This window comes from Panulirus ornatus, chromosome 18 (assembly GCF_036320965.1).
Source record: "Panulirus ornatus isolate Po-2019 chromosome 18, ASM3632096v1, whole genome shotgun sequence".
Lineage (NCBI taxonomy): Eukaryota > Metazoa > Arthropoda > Malacostraca > Decapoda > Palinuridae > Panulirus > Panulirus ornatus.
In genome coordinates this window covers 51,742,842-51,765,511 of record NC_092241.1, presented here as the reverse complement: position 1 = coordinate 51,765,511, position 22,670 = coordinate 51,742,842, and the positions used below count along the sequence as shown (strand labels likewise).

General features: G+C 39.7%; 1 protein-coding gene across 1 annotated transcript in view; it reads left to right on the top strand.

Moving 5' to 3' along the window:
• The window catches only part of LOC139755088 (phospholipase DDHD1-like), a 68,623-nt gene that overhangs the window by 7,314 nt on the left and 38,639 nt on the right, over positions 1-22,670 (top strand). Inside the window, exons 5-7 of the mRNA XM_071673197.1 lie at positions 10,866-11,088; positions 12,805-12,993; positions 15,749-15,871. Of these exons, the coding sequence (XP_071529298.1) occupies positions 10,866-11,088; positions 12,805-12,993; positions 15,749-15,871 (535 nt within the window). The remainder of the gene's footprint in view (positions 1-10,865; positions 11,089-12,804; positions 12,994-15,748; positions 15,872-22,670) is intronic.

The window sequence follows — 22,670 nt, the reverse complement described above, 5'->3', positions numbered from 1 at the left end:
TGATCACCTATTTGTATTGTACTGGGAGGGATTTTACACTCATGGGTTTTCAAGGTGCAAATGTCCACTGATCTTATGTGGCTCTTCTCTGGTCCTTTTCCCTCAGAGAATTTGATAGATCTTTTGTCATGGCTCTCTACATCTCCAAAACATTTGATAGGGTGTAGCATAAGTATGCTTTGTAATCATCCTTTCCTTAGTTTTTCTGTTTTTTTTTCCTTTGATGCATAGCATCCCCCAAGCTGTTCCACATATACATACATAGACATATACATTTATACACTTGTACATATTCATAGTTGCTCACCCTCATCCATTCCTGGCACCACCCCACTCCATAGGAAACAGCATTGCTGCCCTCCACTTCAGTGAGGTAGCGCCAGGAAAACAGACAAAAAAGGCCTCATTTGTTCACACTCAGTCGCAAGCTGTCATGTGTAATGCATCAAAACCACAGCTCCTTATCCACATTCAGGCCCCACAGACCTTTCCATTGTTTACCCCAGATGTTTCACATGCCCATTGACAGCACATTGTCCCCAGCATACCTCATCATTCCAATTCACTCTGTTCCTTGCACCCCACTCACCCTCCTGTATGTTCAGGCCCCGATTGCTCAAAATCTTTTTCATTCCATCCTTCCACCTCCAGTTTGTCTCCCACTTCTTGTTACTTCTACCTCTGACACTTATATCTGCTTTGTCAGCCTTTCCTCACTCATTCTCTCCATATGTCCAAACCATTTCAACACATCTACTCTCACAACTACACTCTTTTTATTACCACAGTCTCTCTTACCCTTTCATTGCTTACTGGATCAAACTACCTCACACCACATATTGTCCTCAGACATTTCGTTTCCAACAAACTATCCTCCTTAGTGCAACCCTATCTGTAACCCATGCCTCGCACCCATAATGATATTGTTGGAACTACTTTTCTTTCAAACATACCGATTTTTGCCCTCTGAGATAATGTTCTCTCTTTCCACCCATTCTTCATCGCTCCCAGAACCTTCACCCCTTCTCCCACCCTTTGACCCACTTCCACAGTTCCATTCGCTGCCAATTCCACTCCCAGATATCTAAAACATTTCAATTCCTCCAATTTTTCTCCATTCGAACTTACATCCCAACTAACTTCTCCCTCTACCCTGCTGAACCTAATATCCTTACTTTTACTCACATTCACTCTCAACTTTCTCTTTTCACACACTTTTCCAAACTTAGTCACCAACTTCTGCAGTTTCTTACTCAAATCAGCCACCAGTGCTGTATCATTGGCGTCACCAACTTCTGCAGTTTCTCACTCAAATCAGCCACCAGTGCTGTATCATTGGCGTCACCAACTTCTGCAGTTTCTCACTCAAATCAGCCACCAGTGCTGTATCATTGGCGAACAACAACTGACTCATTTCCCAGGCCCTCTCATCCCCAACATACTGCAAACTCACCTCTCTCTCCAAAACTTGCATTTACCTCCCTAACCACCCCATCCATTTCCCACATTAGTGAGGTAGTGTAAGTAACAGGTGACTGAGCTTTTGAGGGAAAAATCCTCTGTTGGCCACCATCTCTGTTCCTTGTCTTGGAAAAGTAAAATAGGAGGGGAGGATTTTATATTTTACGTTGGAGGCTTCAGTCAGGGACAAAAGTCTACATCAAGGCCAGGCTTTTTTTGAAATATCGAGAGGTTATTGTGTATTTGAAGAGAGGTGAAGACATTAGAGGAATGATCGGGATTGATGTACTGGAAGCATTTAATATGTGAAGGTGGTATGAATAGAGACATTTGTGTGTAAAGTGAAAAGGTAAGACACACTTAAGAATGGAAGTCCATGTTTTAATTTAACATATTAGGCATGAATAGAGGATGTTTATTGATGTTTAGAGGCTGTATATACCTGATTCACACCTTTAAATTGGGAATGTAATTATAGTAATTGAAATATAGATGGACAGAAGATGACCTGCTGAGAAGGAATGTGTTTATGGAAAAAATATATGGAGAAAGAATATGTAAGATTGTAGAGTATTTCGGTTAAGTGCAAATAGACATAAAGACTGAAGATTAGATGGAAGATGAGGGGGAACATGATATTGGAAAAGTGTTATTTTATGAGAAGAAGTATGCTAATATATTCAGTGACCTTGTTGAGTAAAGGAGACCCCCTCATGGATTGCTGAAAAGCATATTCGTGAACAGATAGATTTACATTGATGTTGTTGAAGTTTTGTTAGTGGAAATATTTTTTCTTGAGAAAATCCTTATATATCAACCACTACTTCACCACTTTAGATTTGCTTATTCATTATCATCCTTTTAACCTTCATGGTACGTCCATTACTTTTGTGCTGAATCGTCGCATTTTTAACATCTAAACAGTGATTATACTTGGTGCAATAGTTTTGTTCTCTGGCAGATTATATTTTACCTTGCCTTTACATACTTATTTCATGTAAGCAGCTGTTTTTAACCCATATAACCACTTTGTAAGTCTTCCCTTATTGCTTGTCATAATGGAAAGACTTTGATACTTTTGATTTCGATGTTATATATTTTTTGTAAACTTTTTCCAGTTTTGATTCCATTGCCCTTTTTCTAGCCTTCTGTAGATATACCCTTCTTTTGTAATTCTTTGTAGTTTGTGTTAGTTGAAAACATTTTTGCTTTACTTCATTATCAAATGTGAAATAGCTTATTAAATATTTTTCTTTCCAGTTTCAGTTTGTCCTGTGAGCTATGAGATATTTTCAAAAATCCCTAGGGTTTAGAATCTTCTGAACCCCCTGCCCTCTGTCAAGGTTTATGCCTCTCTTCCCTTGTTAACCAAATTTTCAATAGTTGTGGCTGTCAGCTTGGTCTTGGTCCCTCTGCTAATCATCCACCTGTACTCAGTGATTATCATCCTACGAGCTGACATGCTGGTCATCACATATCTTTTCAGATCCCCAAATGGTCCAGACAGCGTTTCCTTGCCTTCTGGCTTCTTCATCCTTCGATGGATGAGTATCTTTTTCTTAATTACTTAGGATATAGTGTATATGTGTATGGTGAATACTTATATATATGTTGTAGTTATTCTTTCAGTATCGTTACCCTGTTTTACAGTGGATGAAGTCTTCCCCTTTTCTTCAAACGTGCAGGCTTTTAAGGTACAGACTGCTGATAGGGGTTATATATAGTGACAGGGACTACATAGAATGGTGTCATGTCAATTAGGGTTGAACTTTGTTCAGTCAAACTTCTATTTGTTAGGTCAGCATGATTAATTTGTCTAGCATTTTAGTAGACAAGAAGCCCCTATAGATATCCTGGGAGGAAAGGAGTTTTTCTGTTTCGTAGAGACATTCTCACAAGGTTAGGAGCATCAGGATGATCACTCCCAAGTAGCAGTGGGTGATTTGGAAGTTATTTGGCCCACTAATATGACAGTCCCACACCTTAAGCATTGCTGGCCATGAATGAATGGAGGACTAAGGGTCCCTAGTGAATTGGAACAATTCATCTTCCTAGCAGGACCAAACTTTTCAAATAGAGAAGAAAAGATGTTCTCCATAGAAGAGCCTGCTTTCTGGGAACCTTTGGTTGGGTTGTTGTACCTTTCCTGGAGTTTTTGTTTCTGTTAATATTGTATTGTTCTCCCTTGATATATGATAATAGGATTTTTAAGGTGGGAACCAAATTTAAAGGTATTTAGGTCTCGCTGGCAAATAGAGATTTAGCCAGCATATCCTTTTCAACACTGATTTACCTAAGGAATATGCTTTCTCTTTCATATCCTTCCTAAGATTTTAGTCTCTGCTTCAGCTGCAAATCATCTGGGAGCCCACAGTACACGTACCTGAACTTTTGATGTACCTTATGGATCTTGAACAATATTGTCATGTTCCTGGAGTCATCCTTGGGGGATATGAGAAACAACACTGATTCAACCCAGGGTTTACAGTTCCAGGGGAGGGCATTAACTGGTCAAAGCCTCATAGTTTTAGGATTCTGTCATCTTGATCTCACTTGATGTTTGGTCAGAAATTAGCCTCTTGAGTTTGGACCTGGGAGAAGAGCTTTTTTATGGGAACTTTATTTTCTCACATAGATGAGAACCTTGGGATCTGCTGGTGGATCTATTGGCCCACAATAAATGGCAGTCCCATACCTTGACCAAGGCTGTCCAAAGAAATATAAAAGCTGAAACCATCACTGGCAGGGCAAAAACTATTCTCTAAACATTGGGGTTTAATCAGTTTTTTCCAGAGGCTTCTTTAGTTGAGTATACATATATTATTGGTTTCTTTTCATACATGATTGAGATTGTCTTGCTTCTCATGCATGGACATGGACAGAATACTTTTTTCCATTTTGGGGGAGTGCATAGATGATGCTGAAGCAAGCTGTCTATCCTTATTCTGTGGTAAGTTCCATATTCGTGTGTAACTAAAGATAGGGTAAGAGAGAGTGTATTAATAAGAAGAGTATGGTTGAGAGAACTGAAGAGGGTGTTCTAAATGGTTTGGACATGTGGAAAGAATGAGTGAGGAAAGGTTGACAAAAAATGGAGGAGACAAGGAGGAGGGGTAGACCATATTGGAGATTGCAAGATGGAGTGAATAAGTTTTTGAGTGCTTGTCGTCTGAACATAGGTGAGGGCAAAAGGCATGCATGGGATAGAGTGAATTGATGTGCAAAGAGGGCAACTTGCTCTCTGTACCAGGGCATATGAAGTGGCCAGAGGAAACCTTAGAAATGTTTATGGGGTCGGGTTGTGGATAAGGGGCTCTGGTTTCGTGGAATAGTGCATGACACAAGTTGATGTGAGCAAGTGAGGCCATTTTTTTTATCTGCTCCTGGCACTACCTCTTTAATGTGGGAAACTGTTAACATGTATGACAAAAATACATGAACCTTTCTTTCTTTCATGCTTGTTACCTTTTTCACAGTAACAAGGTAGCGTCAAGAACAGACGAAGATGGCCTCATTTACTCACATCCACTTTCTAGCTATTGTTTATGATGCAGTGAAACCAGAGCTTCCTATCCACAACGAGACCCCACCTCTCTGTTTTCTCCTATGACTGCCTCATATATCTTGGTGTAGATCATTACTTAACATTGCCCCCTGTGTACCACATTGCTCTAGTTCACTTTCTTCCTTGTACATCTCACATCTTCCTACATGTTCAGGCCCCACTCAGTCAAAGCATCTTTCACTCCATCCTTCCACCTCCTCTTTGGTCTCCCATTTTCCTTTATCCCTCCACTTCTGAGATGTATACCTCTCCTCACTCATCCACTCATCCTTTCCATATGTTCACGCCATTTCAGCACACCCTCAGGAGCTGTATCGTACATGTTCCTTTAACTACTACGTCTGTCTCTTACCCTATCATTTCTTATTTGATCAACCCTCCTCACATCTTATATTTTCCTCAAGCATTTCATTTCTAACACATCTGTCCCTCACATTCATACAATACCATGGGAACTGTTATATATCAGACAGATCTATCTTTGTCTTCATCAACAAAGACCTCTTTTTCTACACATTCCTTAATGTTCCTAAGGCCTTAGCCCCTTCACCCATCCTATGGCTCACTTCAGCTTCCTTGGTTCCATTTGTTGCCATGTCTACTACAAAGTGTCTAAAACATTCCACGTGCTCCAGTTCTTTTTTCATTCACACTCACTCCTCAGTTATCCCGTTTCTTTTTACCTAATAACCATGCTGCTATTCACATTCACTGTCAACTTTCCCCTTTCATGTACTTCTTAACTCAGATATTGGCTTCTGCATTGTCTACCTTGCATCTACCACCAGCACTATTCCATCAGCAATCAGCAACTGACCTAACCCCAAGGCTCTTACCCCATGACAGACAGCAGACTTACTCCTCTGTCCAAGACCGTTGCAATGACCTCCGTCAACATTCCATCTATAAATAACTAAACAGTCATGGTGACATCACACACCCTTGCTGCAGACCCAACATTGTGTTGAACCAATCATCTCCCTCTCTTTTTACTTGCACACACAACTTCCTCTCTTGATTAAAACTCTTTACTGCCTGTAGCAACTTTCCTCCCACACCATATACTTTTAACACCTTCCACAGTTCATATGACTTAGAGAGAAAAGCAAGTTTTGAAGAATGAAAAATTATATATTAGAGCCCATGATGTGAGAGAGATCGCTTCTACTCTTGTCTTTCTAAGGAACATTTCCCTCCAGGATATTAACAAAATTGGCCTATGGCATTCCTCCTACACTTTTTTGAAATTATACTTTACTTTAAATGTCGAGCACATAGGATCCTGGCTCTGTTGTCAGCTTATAAGGGAAACTAAATCATGGAAAGTTTTGTGGGACCTGGATGTGGAAAGGGAGCTGTGGTTTCGGTGCTTTGCACATGACAGCTAGAGACTGAGTGTGAATGAATTTGGCCTTTGTTGTCTTTTCTTGGCGCTGCCTCATGCATGTGCGGGGGGAGGGGGGTGCTGTCTCATGTGGCGGGATGGCAACAGGAGTGGATGGGGGCAGCAAGTATGAGTGTGTAGATGTGTATATATGTATATGTCTGTGTATGTATATGTATGTATACGTTGAAATGTATAAGTATGTATTTGTGCTTGTTGGGCGTTTATGTATATACATATGTATGTGGATGGGTTGCGCCCGTCTTTCGTCTGTTTCCTTGTGCTACCTCGCAGATGCGGGAAACAGCGAATTATTATTATAACATTAAGAAAATCACAATTTGTCAAAGTGTTTTATACTAGTGTCATTTTGCAACAGAAGTAGAGTTGATTGAAGCATCCTTAATCTTCATCTTGGCTGGGTGCTTCTTCCGTCCAGCTTGTAAGCAGTGAAGTGGATGTATGTTGCTGATACTTCATACTTCAATATGCTCTACTGTGTCATGTTATATCCCTATAATCTTACAGCCGTGGATGGAAATTCTAGTGCTCGTGGAAAGTTTTTTTTTTTTTTTTTTTTTTTTTTTTTATACTTTGTCGCTGTCTCCCGCGTTTGCGAGGTAGCGCAAGGAAACAGACGAAAGAAATGGCCCAACCCCCCCCCCCATACACATGTACATACACACGTCCAGACACGCAAATATACATACCTACACAGCTTTCCATGGTTTACCCCAGACGCTACACATGCCTTGCTTCAATCCACTGACAGCACGTCAACCCCTGTATACCACATGACTCCAATTCACTCTATTTCTTGCCCTCCTTTCACCCTCCTGCATGTTCAGGCCCCGATCACACAAAATCTTTTTCACTCCATCTTTCCACCTCCAATTTGGTCTCCCTCTTCTCCTCGTTCCCTCCACCTCCGACACATATATCCTCTTGGTCAATCTCTCCTCACTCATTCTCTCCATGTGCCCAAACCATTTCAAAACACCCTCTTCTGCTCTCTCGACCACGCTCTTTTTATTTCCACACATCTCTCTTACCCTTACGTTACTTACTCGATCAAACCACCTCACACCACACATTGTCCTCAAACATCTCATTTCCAGCACATCCATCCTCCTGCGCACATCTCTATCCATAGCCCACGCCTCGCAACCATACAGCATTGTTGGAACCACTATTCCCTCAAACATACCCATTTTTGCTTTCCGAGATAATGTTCTCGACTTCCACACATTTTTCAAGGCTCCCAAAATTTTCGCCCCCTCCCCCACCCTATGATCCACTTCCGCTTCCATGGTTCCATCCGCTGACAGATCCACTCCCAGATATCTAAAACACTTCACTTCCTCCAGTTTTTCTCCATTCAAACTCACCTCCCAATTGACTTGACCCTCACCCCTACTGTACCTAATAACCTTGCTCTTATTCACATTTACTCTCAACTTTCTTCTTCCACACACTTTACCAAACTCAGTCACCAGCTTCTGCAGTTTCTCACATGAATCAGCCACCAGCGCTGTATCATCAGCGAACAACAATTGACTCACTTCCCAAGCTCTCTCATCCCCAACAGACTTCATACTTGCCCCTCTTTCCAGGACTCTTGCATTTACCTCCTTTACAACCCCATCCATAAACAAATTAAACAACCATGGAGACATCACACACCCCTGCCGCAAACCTACATTCACTGAGAACCAATCACTTTCCTCTCTTCCTACACGTACACATGCCTTACATCCTCGATAAAAACTTTTCACTGCTTCTAACAACTTGCCTCCCACACCATATATTCTTAATACCTTCCACAGAGCATCTCTATCAACTCTATCATATGCCTTCTCCAGATCCATAAATGCTACATACAAATCCATTTGCTTTTCTAAGTATTTCTCACATACATTCTTCAAAGCAAACACCTGATCCACACATCCTCTACCACTTCTGAAACCGCACTGCTCTTCCCCAATCTGATGCTCTGTACATGCCTTCACCCTCTCAATCAATACCCTCCCATATAATTTACCAGGAATACTCAACAAACTTATACCTCTGTAATTTGAGCACTCACTCTTATCCCCTTTGCCTTTGTACAATGGCACTATGCACGCATTCCGCCAATCCTCAGGCACCTCACCATGAGTCATACATACATTAAATAACCTTACCAACCAGTCAACAATACAGTCACCCCCTTTCTTAATAAATTCCACTGCAATACCATCCAAACCTGCTGCCTTGCCGGCTTTCATCTTCCACAAAGCTTTTACTACCTCTTCTCTGTTTATCAAATCATTTTCCCTAACCCTCTCACTTTGCACACCACCTCGACCAAAACACCCTATATCTGCCACTCTGTCATCAGACACATTTAACAAACCTTCAAAATACTCATTCCATCTCCTTCTCACATCACCGCTAAGTGGAAAGTTGTATGGTGCAAAAGTTGATGTGATAAAGTGAGATGGAACCGGAAAACTTGCCGTTGATACTACACGCATTCTTGGTTTACTTCGTGAGAGGATGTTTAATTTTCCAAAAGAAGGAACAGAGAAGGGGGCCAAGAGAGGATATTCCCTCAAAGGCTCAGTTCTCTGTTCTTAACGCTACCTCACTGATGTGGGAAATGGCAAATAGTATGAAAAGAAAAAGTCTCACCCTCATCCAGGTGAAGGCACTCACCTTATATTGATATGTGAAGGTGGAAGAGAGCTCTACAGTTGAAGAAACATTCAGTGCTGGTTGTGGCTAGTTATACCATTTTCAGTCACTCCATGATTCAAGGATGCAGACACCAAGGAAGTTTAAGCTTTCAAGGAGAGTTTGAGGGAGATAATTGAAGATGGAGGACATGACCATCGACAAGTCTGCATATGAGACAGAACTTTACTGGGAGCAAATATTATCAAAAACCTAGGTTTCCATCAATGAAAAAATTTGTGAGGTTGCAGGGCTTCCAAAGACTGCCTAAAACCTAAAACTCTTGCTTGGTTGCAAGGCTTCTGGAGACAAGAAGCTGAAACTATTGCTTGTTTTCCACAGCAAAAATCCTTAGGCAGTGAAAAATCATGAAAAATTTCATTTTCATGTCATATAGACGTCAAAGTGAAAGACATGGATTACTAGGCAAAAATTTAGTGACTGGTTTGTGAGTTACTTTATTCCTGAGATGAAAATATAAAGAATGTAACACTTTACCTTCAAGATTCTCTTTCTGTTAGATAATTTTATTGTGCACAACTTTGAAGCTTTACGCCCCAACATTAAAGTCATGTTCCAGCCACCATGGACTACATTGCTTATCCAACCCATGGATCAAGACATAATTGTGTGCTTTAAAGCTATTTAGGACAAATCAGGACATTTGTCCACAAAATGGAGGATGGTGAAGGAAAACCTACTGTTAAAAATTCTTGGAAAATATACAGTATAATTGATACAATAAAAAACATTGGTGTGGCATATGAAGAAATACGTTTTTAGTTATGAGAAATGTTTGGAGGAAAATCTACCCCAAAGCTATGAATGACTTTATTATTCTTGAAGAGACCATTGCAAGAATGGATTTGATGGCATTAGTGAAGGAGGTCTTTGATGGCATTGAAGACCAGAATGTAATGGAGTTACTTGAGTCTCACTTGCACCTATTAATCAACGAAGACTTGGCTGAGGTTAATAGGTAAGTATTTAATGAGGAAGGCAAGGATGAGGGTGAAGATATGTTTTCAACCTTGCCAATGAAGTGAGTGAATTTCTCAGCACTTTCAATCGTCTGGCTGATTGGTCTGTCAGGGTTGCATACATCATAAATGATAGCTGATCATGCTACTGAAAGATTTATGAGGCCAAGATTCATGGTGGCAAACTGACAAAGCTTGACTCTTTCTGTAAGAGGAATGGGAAAGAATCCAGAACCAAACCAGTCACAGAAAAAGCAGGACCTTCAGGCCCCCAAGAGGAGAAGGAGACCACTTAACAGTTATTACAAAGCCTTCAGATGTTGAGAAGGAAGGTGTTGATGCCTATAAAGAGATGGCGGTGGATGATCCCTATTTTCATATCCATCTTCCTCCACCTGATATTAACCTCAATACTTCCACCACTTACCCTAAGCAAGCCCAACTAATCTTTTTCCAAATTAAGATTAGTGTAACACTTTTTTTATCTCCTTGTTTGTGATTTACATATACGCATATTGGTTTTAGGTACATATATGTAAGTTAGTTGTTGCTGTACATGTTAAGCCAATTGTAGTATTCTGATGGCCAGAACTTCTGAAAAGGGTTCTTTGTGAGGAGTAAGAGGTTTAAAACCCCAGCAGAAGGTATGGGCAAGAAATTTTAAACTCCTAGGGATCATAAAGAATCTCTCAAAGCTCACAAGTCATCACCCTGGAGAGAAACAGCGTTTCATTCTTCAAATTTGCTCTTTTTTCCTCAGATTGCGGGAAAGTATTAGTTACCTGAAGCACAAGTACTTTCCATCCATTGTCAACAGTAGTCAAACAGTGGAGTTCTTCCCTGTGGAATGGCGATCATCACTGGTGCTAGATGCTGGTGTCATTGAATCTATTACACCCCAGAAGATTCTCAACATTCGGCAAATGCTTAATGCGTCATTCATGGACATCATGTATTACAACAGTCCCTTGTACCGGGAAGAGGTGTGTACAGTTATAGGGTATTAAAGAGATTATAAAAGATGACTGATATTACAGGTTGCACCTTTCTAATCTGGTGCTGTGTGGTCTGGCAACTCCCATGGTCTGGTATGTATAGAATCTGCCACCATTAGTTATTAGTTTGTGGCTCTGCCACCAGGGTGGCTTTATTAGCAGCACTAAGGCATAAAAATTTGTGTACATAGCAGCTGAGCTAATTAACAGTCTTGTTAATTTCTTATATTCAGCTGTGTTTTGTTCCTTCAGGATGTCATCCAAGAGACCAAGAGGGGCAGGAGATGGTGCTAGTGCTAATAAGCATGAATCATTATCTTTGCTTGAAAAGGTGGAGTTTCTAAAAAAATTAGATAAAAGAACTTCTGTAAAGACTTTTTTTTGAGTGCTATGAGATCGTATTGTCAAGTATGTATGACTTAAGGGTCAATTTTTGTTTTCTGGAAGTTTCTGTAGTCTGGCAATGTCCAGGTCCCAAGGTTGCCAGATTCATGAGGTACAACCTGTATTCTTAGATTTTGAATGTATACCTTGGATAAAGTTCAAAACTTTGATGAAATTAAATACAGTAACTTAAGGAATTGTTGAGGAGAGATGGTGCAGCAGATATCATTTTGCTGTCTCTCCTGTCAGTATGGTTTTCACAGACTGCTTCTGGGCAAGCACAGTACCATCCAGATGTGCTTGAAATCCATGTTTGACCACCTTAGATTGTGTGAGATTGAAAATAACAGTGATAGATTTATCTTCAGTATTGGCTGAGGATGTATGGATCAAGCTTTTCCTCTGAAAAATTTGTGTGAGAAATACTTGGAAAAGGAGAGTGAATTGTATATGATATTTATGGACTTGGAGAATGCATGTAATAGGGTTGGCTGAGAGGTCTTGTGGAAAGTGCTGTAAATATATGGTGTATGAAGAAAGCTGCTGGTGCACTGGGAATTTTTGTGAGAAGGGTAAGGCATGTGTGTGATTAGAAAGGGAGGAGGATATATGGTTTCAAGTGAAGGAGGTTCTCTGTCAAAGCAGGGCAAGGTGAAAAAATCAGAAAAATTGCTAGCAGGATGTTGCCTTGGAGATAACAAGTTTTTCGGTTTTCATTACATACATTTTCTCCTCTGTGGTCTGTGCAGTGAGCATGAGAGCATACCAGCATGGAGGAGCAGGGTTGAGAATAAGTACAGTGCTTTCAATGGTGAATAAGAGGAACTATGGAAATCAGAGTCACATGATAGGTCCATAATGTCTAATTAAACTAAGGTACTGCTTGATGAAGGTGAAAGAAGGATGCTAAGAGGGGTTTCAGGAAAGTTACTTTTATTTTTTCCTATTCTTTTTCCTTTTATCTCAGATTCTGCTTCTCTCTTATATGTTTTGTGCAAAGTTGTTTTCTTTTGTTAACTTTTGTTAATGCCCTTCATCTTTTGAGTGGAGATAGTCCTCATCCAATCCAAATATCATCATTTATCAGAATCTTTCCATCTCCTGTCCCTTTTCCTTTTGCAATCTTGGTCTGACCCAGTCTGTTGACAAATGTTTTAATTCTTTCATAAGTTTATATGAATCTTATACTGCAGACTTTAGTTTGCATTTGTTTGGGAAACCCAGCTCATCTCATCTCTGGTGCAGAACTCTTGTTAATCCTCGTAATTAGAAGCTGAACATATTTTTTGTGATCACAATATGTTCTTTTTCTTTTCTCAGATAATTACAGGCCTGACAGGAGAGATGAACCGCTTGTATACAATGTTTACTCAACGAAACCCATATTTTGAGGCCAATGGTGGAAAAGTGTCAATGGTAGCTCACTCTTTAGGCTGTGTCATTACCTATGATATAGTCACTGGGTGGAACCCTGCCCAGCAGTATGAACAGCAACTTGTACAGTCTTTGGTTAGTATCTTTTTCTGGTTATAAGATTATTGACTTAACTACTTCATTAACTCATTGACTGTGGCTTCTTTAGTTATTTATTGTACCCTCAGTCACAGTTTTCATTAAATTTAAAAAATGGTTTAGTAATTTTTTGTTTTACCATTTGAAAAGGCATTTTTTTTTTAAAAGAATATGAGGTTCTTAAAGAGATGAGGAAGTCTGCAGTCTGTTTGATGTGGGGGAGCTTGGGTGTAAGTCAGTTGCTGTTTGCTGATGATATGGTGGTAGTGGCAAGTTTGAGTGAGAAACTGCAGAAGTTGATGTCTGAATTTAGGAAAGTGTGTGTGCAAGGAGAGAGTTGAGAGTAGATGTTAATTGAAGCAAAGTTAGTAGGTTTCACAATGAAGAGAAACAAGTTAGTGGGGATATGAGTTTGAATGTAGAGAACCTGGAGAAAGTAGGGTGTTTTGAATTCCTGGTAGTGGACATGATAGTGAATGGAAGTGAGCCATAGGTTAGTTGGGGTCTAAGGTCCTGGATGCATCGAGGAATGCATGGAAAGAGAGGTCTCTGTCTCTGAGGGCAAAGATGGGCATGTTTGAGGGTATGATAATATTACTGGTTTTGTATGGATATAAGGAGTGGGCCCTAGAAAAAAGAAATACTGAAGAGGATGGAAATGAAATGTTTGAGGACAGTATGTGGTATGAGGAGGATTGACTGACTAGAAATGACAGGATAAGAGAGAGGTGTGTATGAAAGAGCTAAAGAGAGTATGTTGAAATGGTTTGGACATGTAGAGTATGTGAGAAATGGATGACCAGAGGGTATTCATATCAAAAGTAGAGGGAGCAAGGGGAGGGGGTGAAACTGAGGAGGAGTTGAAAGGTAGCATGAGGAAAGCTTTGAGTGTTTAGGGCTTGAATATGCAGGAGGGTGCAAGGCTTCTAAGGTGTAAAGTGAATTAGAGCTGTGTAGTATACAGATGGCAGTGTGCTGTCACTGGCATGGATCGGGGAATATGAAATGGTTAGGAGAAACCATGGGGAGGTCTTTGGGGCCTGGTTGTGGAAAGGGTATATTTGAAGGAATAGTGGTTCCAACAATGTTACGTGGTTGCGAGGCATGGGCTATAGATAGGGTTGTGCGGAGGAGGTTGGATTTGTTGGAAATGAGATGTGTGAGGACAATATGTGGTGTGAGGTGGTTTGATCGAGTAAGTAATGAAAGGGTAAGAGAGATGTGTGGTAATAAAAAGGGTGTGGTTAAGAGAGCAGAAGAGGGTGTTTTGAAATGGTTTGGTCACGTGGAGAAAATGAGTGAGGAAAGATTGACAAAGATGATATATGTGTCAGAGGTGGAGGGAACGAGGAGAAGTGGGAGACCAAATTGGAGGTGGAAGGATGGAGTGAAAAAGATTTTGAGTGATCGGGGCCTGAACATGCAGGAGGGTGAAAGGCGTGCAAGGAATAGAGTGAATTGGAATGATATGGTATACTGGGGTTGACGTGCTGTCAGTGGATTGAACCAGGGCATGTGAAGCATCTGGGGTAAACCATGGAAAGTTGTGTGGGGCCTGGATGTGGAAAGGGAGCTGTGGTTTGGTGCATTATTGCATGACAGCTAGAGACTGAGTGTGAACGAATGTGGCCTTTGTTGTCCTTTCCTAGCACTACCTTGCATGTGTGCGGGGAGGGGGTTATCATTTCATGTGTGGCGGGGTGGTGACGGGAATGAATAAAGATAGCAAGTATGAATTATGTACATGTGCATATGTCTGTGTATGTATATATATGTATACATTGAAATGTATAGTTATGTATATGTGTGTGTGTGGACGTATATGTATATACATGTGTATGTGGGTGGGTTGGACCATTCTTTTGTCTGTTTCCTTGTGCTGCCTCACTAACGCGGGAGACAGCGACAAAGTATAATGAAATGTGATATAAATGTATATCTATCTCTGGGGATAGGGGAGAAAGAATGCTTCTCACATATTCCCTGCATGTTGTAAAAGGCGACTAAAGAGAGAAGGAGAGGGGGCTGGAAATTCTCCCCTCCAGTTTTTACTTTTCCAAAAGAAGGAACAGAGAAGGTGGGTTGGCCAAGTGAGGATTTTCCCTCTCATGCTCAGTCTTCTGACCTTAACACTACCTTGCAAACATGGGAAGTGGCGAATGTGTATGAAAAAAAATTTGTATTTTTGTTTGGGGGCATTTGGAGAGAATGAGTGTGGAGAGGTTGACAAAGAGGATGTGTGTGTCAGATGTAGAGGGGACAAGGAGAAGGGAGAGACCAGATTGGAGATGGGAGAATGGAATGAAAAAGATTTTGAGAGTTTGGGGCTTGAACATGCGGGAAGGTGAATAGCGTGCATGGGATAGAGTGAATTAGAGCAATGTGATGTACAGAGGTGACCTGTCAGTGGACTGGACCAGGGTATATAAGGCAGCTAGGGGAAACAACAGAAAGGTCTGTGGGGCCTAGTTGTGTAAGAAGCTCTGTTTTCGATGCATTACTCATGATATTTAGAGAATGAATGTGAGCTAATGAGGCCTTTTCTTTGTCTTTTCTGTGTGTTACCTTGCTGGCATGGGAAGTGAGGAATAAATGTGAAAGAAAGAAAAGAAAGTGATATTTTCAGTTAAACATGATGGTAGATGTCAGAATATATTCCTCATTATTGGTGTGTATATTTCCTATAATATAGTCTGTTTTATGGCAAACTTTTGACACATCCCGTTTGCTAGGTAATCTCTCCCTTCTTCAGATTAAACATATCGACAGAAACTGCGAGTTACATAATGATTCACAAGTAACAGTTAAGAAGGGCTTACAAGAACTTCTCAATCAACATGACTGCCAACATACTCAGCCATCCTTAAACTTCAAGGTCAGGATATATTGCTTTATGATAATCTGAGTTGTAGAATTACTGAAGACTTTTCTGCATTATCTACATTATTTGTATAAACTGCTTATCATGTTATCTATAGACAGGCTTTTCCTAGAGTTTTGGAGCCTTAATTGTACAATGCCTTTTCTTGATTTTGAAGTAGACTAGGTATTGAATCATTTATTTTAGGGATGAATCTGGTACACCATGATTCATTTTTAGGGTTACTTAAGTTTTATTGCAGTGATTACAGGAAGGATGTATGGATTTTAGAAATTCTTGTGGTTTTGGGAGACCAGGCTTCATGAAATTCATAAAGAGTATTGTAGAAATGTCCTGATCAAAGTTACAGAGGAATAGATGATGAAGTGTCAAAGGCCAATGTCGTTTTTATTGCTCTTCTGTCAGAAGTCAGTGTCCATTTTACCTGCAATGTCAGTTTTTGATCCTAGACTTTGTATTGTTATTTACTTATTTGTAATTACCTGCTTGTACTGCATTTACACTCATGGGGCCCCATTTCTTGAACAATCTCTGTTATTCTAAAACTTCTTAGATTTATGTATACTGTCAACATTAAGCATGTCCGTAGTAATTTTACTCCATTCATTCACCTCTCTTACTTCTTTAACTTAACTTTTTAATTCTGGCACCATATTTGTTGCCTCTCTCTAGAATTTCTCTTTTAACTTTCAGTAATTATCTATTTTTATTGTGCAGAGAGGGAGTTTTACACTTGCGGGGCCTCATCTCTCAAACATTCTCTACTACCGTACAGCTTCTTATATATGTTTATACCTTCTTCATTAACTATGTCCTCCGTCATTTCATTCCATTTTTCTACCTCTCTTCAACTGCAAAAGTATCTCTACATATTTTTGGACATATTTCTAGCTTACTTTTCTTTAGTTGCTCTGTCTCTACATCTTGTGAAGACCTGCTCATTGTCTAAGTCATTGATCATGAAAATTTTAAAAGCGATCAGGTCTGAAAGTTGTGATCAGGTCACCACTCAGTCTTCTCTCTTCTGTGCTGGGTAGATTTAAAGCCTCTAGCCTTTCCTTGTAACTTTTAATTCTGGTACCATCTTTGTTTGTTTCTCTGAACATTCTATTATCTCTTTGTTCCTTCCTTGGTGAGGTGACTAATTTTAAGACCCATATTCTTATTTTGGTCTCATGTACATTATGAACAGCATCCTTTTCCATGTACTTGAAAGCAGTTGTAATATTTTCTGGCATATAGCTTGTCTCCATAACTAAGACACTGGGATGCAAACATTTGCTTTTGTTATCACTGAACAAGTCACCAAGAAGATATCCTGTAAGAAGCCCCTTCAAGTGTCTTACTTGAGGAACTAATAAAGAACCATGATGTCCAGCAATGTTAGGGCTATTGTGACCTCCACTGTGAAAGCACTTTTGAACTTGGTATTTACTCCATTACTTACACCTTGCTGAAGCAGGGGGTAGCGATGCTGTTTCCTGTGGGGCGGGGTAGCGCCAGACATGGATGAAGGCAAGCAAATATGAATATGTACATACAATGGGTATGTTTGAAGGAATAGTGGTTCCAACAATGTTGTATGGTTGCGAGGCGTGGGCTATGGATAGAGTTGTGCGCAGGAGGATGGATGTGCTGGAAATGAGATGTTTGAGGACAATGTGTGGTGTGAGGTGGTTTGATCGAGTGAGTAACGTAAGGGTAAGAGAGATGTGTGGAAATAAAAAGAGCGTGGTTGAGAGAGCAGAAGAGGGTGTTTTGAAGTGGTTTGGGCACATGGAGAGGATGAGTGAGGAAAGATTGACTAAGAGGATATATGTGTCGGAGGTGGAGGGAACAAGGAGAAGAGGGAGACCAAATTGGAGGTGGAAAGATGGAGTGAAAAAGATTTTGTGTGATCGGGGCCTGAACATGCAGGAGGGTGAAAGGAGGGCAAGGAATAGAGTGAATTGGAGCAATGTGGTATACCGGGGTTGACGTGCTGTCAGTGGATTGAAGCAGGGCATGTGAAGCGTCTGGGGTAAACCATGGAAAGCTGTGTAGGTATGTATATTTGCGTGTGTGGACGTATGTATATACATGTGTATGGGGGTGGGTTGGGCCATTTCTTTCGTCTGTTTCCTTGCGCTACCTCGCAAACGCGGGAGACAGCGACAAAGTATAATAATAATAATAACATGTGTATATATGTATGTGTCTGTGTTTGTATAGATATATATGTATATGTTTATATGTATAAATATGTATATGTACATGTAAGGGCATTTATGTATATATGTATGTATATGTTTGGATGGGCCATTCTTCATCTGTTTCGTGGTGCTACCTCACTGATGCAGGAAACAGCAATCAAGTATGATAATGATAATAACTTATCCTTAGATCTTCCTCCACAGTTCTTCACTTTGAATCCCTTAACCTGATTAGCTTCTTGCTAACTGAAAATATACTTTAGATATATTATGGATAAGTTGTCCATGATATCCTTTTCAAAGTTTCTTTGTTTCTCCTTTCTCATTGTGCTATACTTGTTCTTTGCTTTTATGTACCTTGGAAGTGTTAGCTGTATGGAGTGCTTCCTGTTTCTTCACTACTAGACATCTCAAAACTCCTTTACTTTTTGATATTTCCTTGCTCTCATATACCATGGAAGTGTTAGCTGTTTGGAGTGCTTCCTTTTTCTTCACCACTGGACATCTCATAGCTCCTTTGTTTTTTACATCTTTTGTGAAACCATTCTTCCCTCTTAACCTTCTATCATCCTCAGGTTGTTACCAAATAGTCAGACTTTAACAACACGATAATTCTTTCCATTTGGTGTATTGTGATATTTTCGATATCCATGCTAGTTAGTGCAAAAATAAGATATAAGAAATTTGCCTGCATATTTTCTAAAAACTTTTGCCTACATGACTTCCTGTCACCATGAAAATCCAGGTTTACCCAGTCTATTCCTTTATAGATTGATCAACAAAATTTTAACTTTTTGTCCCACAAACTAAAGTAGGTGGACCTTACAGAACTTTTTTTTGCAGAATTTGAATATATTTTTAGAATATTTCTATTGTGGATGGTTTTTAAGTGACAGACAATTAAATTTTACAATAAGTGTTTATTACTCATTCATAAATGAGGCTGGTATTACACTTAAAGAACTTACCTCTAAAATGTAGAAGTGTATGATTTTTGGCTATATTTGGCCTCAGGAACATCCATCCTTAGTGTCCAGCAGTAATTTGCTAACATAGAGGGGCTCTACTTTCCTTGGTACTGCTTTTTCATGTCCAAAATGCCCTGGTGAAAGCTTTTGTCATGATCATCATTGACTTCCCAAAGGTTTTCTGGGAAAAGTCTAAGTGTGAGTCCAAAAAGTGAATTTTTAGACTCGTATTGTACCCCAGAGGTTTATATGAAGTCAATAGCACTTTTCTGATCTGTAGTTCCCAAAAAATCTTTGCAAACTCTCTCAAATGACAGCCATGCAGTTTTTCAACTTCATTTAGCTCTTCATCAAACTTTTCATCTCGAAGCAGTTCCCTGATCTGTGGTCCTACAAAAAATGCCCTCCTTGATTTTTGCATCACTGATTCTGGGGAATTTATTCCTAAAATATGTGAATCCATGGCCAGTTTTATCCATACCTTTGATGAAGTTCTTCATCAACCTGAGCATAATGTGCAAAGGAGGTAGATAAATTTTCTCAAGATCAGTATTCTTCTTCAGTGGAGTTAGTGATGTTCGTTTTTGGCCAAAATAATTTTACTTGTCCCAACTGCCCTACTTACAGAGGAAACAACAGAACTTCGTTTAACCAAGTTGCAGTCTGAGTAAAAGTGCCACAACCTTTAGATCACCACATGCATTCAACTTATAGTCTTCATACTTAATTTTTTCCAAAAGAAGCTTCATGTTAACGTATGATATCTTTATGTTAGCTTCATGAGCCGGAGGAATGGAGGGGAACTTATTTCTGTTTTGGAGTAGAACTGCTTTCAAGCTTAATTTTGATGAGTCATTAAACAAGCGCTACCCATGTATGTTATATTCATGGCCAAATGCCTCCACAACAGATTGAACATCTTTGCAAAACATCAGATCATCTCCAAGGGAGAAAAAATCCTTGAAAATGACATGGTGATCATGATAAAAACAAACTTTAGATTCATTGTGGAGAAGGTTCCAGCCTTTTAACCAGGAACCCAAAAATTCAGCTTGCTTCACAGATGAGATCATCAAGATCTTGACTCCTCAAATGTGGTTCACTTTAAGAACAGCTTGCTCCAAATGCTAGATCCATGTTGTCCTCTGCTTGGTCCACTTTCTCATTATCAAACTCATCATCACTCAGTGTTATGTTTCTTGGAGGCTATGGCACAGGTAATACCTGACTGTGAGGTACTGGCTTCATAACAAATGGTAAATTAGGATATTTAACAGTATGCTTGGATTTTGATGTCACACCATTTATATTTGTCATGCAGAAGTAGCACTCTAAAGCATGATTTGTGAGATCTCTCCAAACCATAGGAATGGCAAAAGGAATATGGCGTGAACCTTTTGCCCATGCTGTGAAAAGCCTGACACGTGACACAACAAATATGGGAGGCCCAACTTTTATCCTGGTCACCCACTCTACAACCAAAGTAATGCTCATAGCATTTTTTAATGAGGGGTGTGAAAGAACATTTTCGCGGTATAAACATCAATTCTCCGTGGATGTAGTAGAAAGAATTCAGACTATTCACACAGTTTCTCAGAATTATAATGGTAGATGGGGCACCAGCACAACACTTGAATACACAGAAGCACAATCTGTTAACAGAGTGGAAAAGACAGTGTTTACACAGTGAATTCTATCCTGCAACTGACAGAGAATTGTTACTCAGGAGTGGGCACTGTTTGAATATCCCAACATTTCCATTTGTTTTTCTGCAGGCCCCTGGTGACTCATTTATCAAGAAATGTGCTTTCAAAAAGAAGCTATTGCACTTCACAAACAATGAAAATAACTGTGTTTGTTAAACTTTTGTTTTAAATGCTCCATAGAGCACTGTTACACATATACTGTACGTAATGATATGCGAGTATGCTGGAACAAAAAATATTGGTGATAGAGAAATTCTGAAAACATATTTGGATTGAGTGTGCGAGAATACTAGGTATGCAGGGGATAGAGCAATTGTAGCAGTGTAGTTTACAGGCTATGATATGCTGTAAATTGGTTGAACCAGAGTGTGTGAAGTGGATGGGGTACCACAGAAAGGTCTGTGGGTCCTAATTGTGAATAGGGGGCTCTGATTTGATGGATGAGTGAAAGCTCATTTATGTGTCTCTTTCTGGTTCTACTTCACGGACATTTGAAATTGTGAAAATATATGAAAAAATATCAACACCATCATGTGTGTCTAACTTACCGTTATTCTTCCCATTAAGTGTTTTGTCTGAATGAGCTGTCTTCAAATATTTCCTGAAGCTTATGGCAGTGTTTTATTATGAAGGCTAGTCATCACCCTACTTTGCCTTCTCATTCCTTTTCCTTTTCCTCCTTGCTGTCATGTACCACTCTGGGCAGAACAGGTCAGATTTTATCTCTTTAGGTACTTTTGTTTCCAGTACAATATCGTGTGCACTTTACCTTTTTATGATCCTTGAATTTTAGCTTTTTACCATTAAATCCAAATTCATGATTTGTATGCATTACTTTCAGTGTAACATTACCATCTCTTGAAATTCCCAACCTCTCTGCTGTGTCCTCTTGCTTCATTTGGCATCTCCAGTTTTTTGCCTTCTGACTGTCTTTGTTTCTTTCCTCTCTTTCTTCCTTGATCTATCTCAGTTGATGTATGCTTCATTGAATTCCACATTGTCTTTAAGGTTCTTGGCTTTCCTAAGTACCTTTTGGTTAGATGACTCCAAGGCAAATGTAACCATAACTGTACATTCCTATATGTATTGATTGAAATCAACAATTCTTCTTTATCACTGAAATTGCACGTGAAAGTTCTATAGCTTCCAGTGATCTTTCAATGAATATATCTTCTTTCTTTCTCCATTCTTCTTTATCTAGCATATAATCTTATTCCAAACCAAAAAAAATCTATGATTTGCTTATATCACCATCCTTCTTAAAAAATCTTCTTAATATGGTGCCAACCACATTTCAGCTAATTCCTTCAGTGTCATATTGTTAACCTCACTGTCTTTGACTTTCTCTTAAAATCTCCCTTTTAGCTAACAATTACTAGTCTTGTATGTCCTGCATTTTTCTAGAATTTTGTCATCCAGGCATTAAACTTCTGAGATTGCTCCTTCTCTAACAGCTTCACTTAATTTCTTGAGTACCCCTGTTTGTATGACCTCAGGTAGATATTCCACCACATCAATCTCCATGCTCTGCATCTGTTGATCAGCTGCTGAACTTGCTCCATGTGCACCCCCTTGCCTGTTATTTTCAGTAGATTCTGTATGAGTTATAGTCATTTCCACTTGCGAAGAGCTTATAGGACATCAAGATATGACCCATCTGATCTTGCTATCATTTAAGAAATTCACCTTTTTTGTAGTTATGTGCCTTATATGTCAGAGGACCATTGGTTGTAGGTAGAAGAGCAGGCCTCATCCATTATATCAGAATCCTACCTGTTTGTGGCAGTGGATGTAGTGGTACTAGTAAACCCATTTGCTTAAGGTGGCTCTGAATATACACTTATATTGGGTAAGTTTACTGCAGGTTGGCCTGAAGCAGTTCTTATGAGATGTTGAAAGTAGAACCACTGCTGAGGCTATGGTCTAA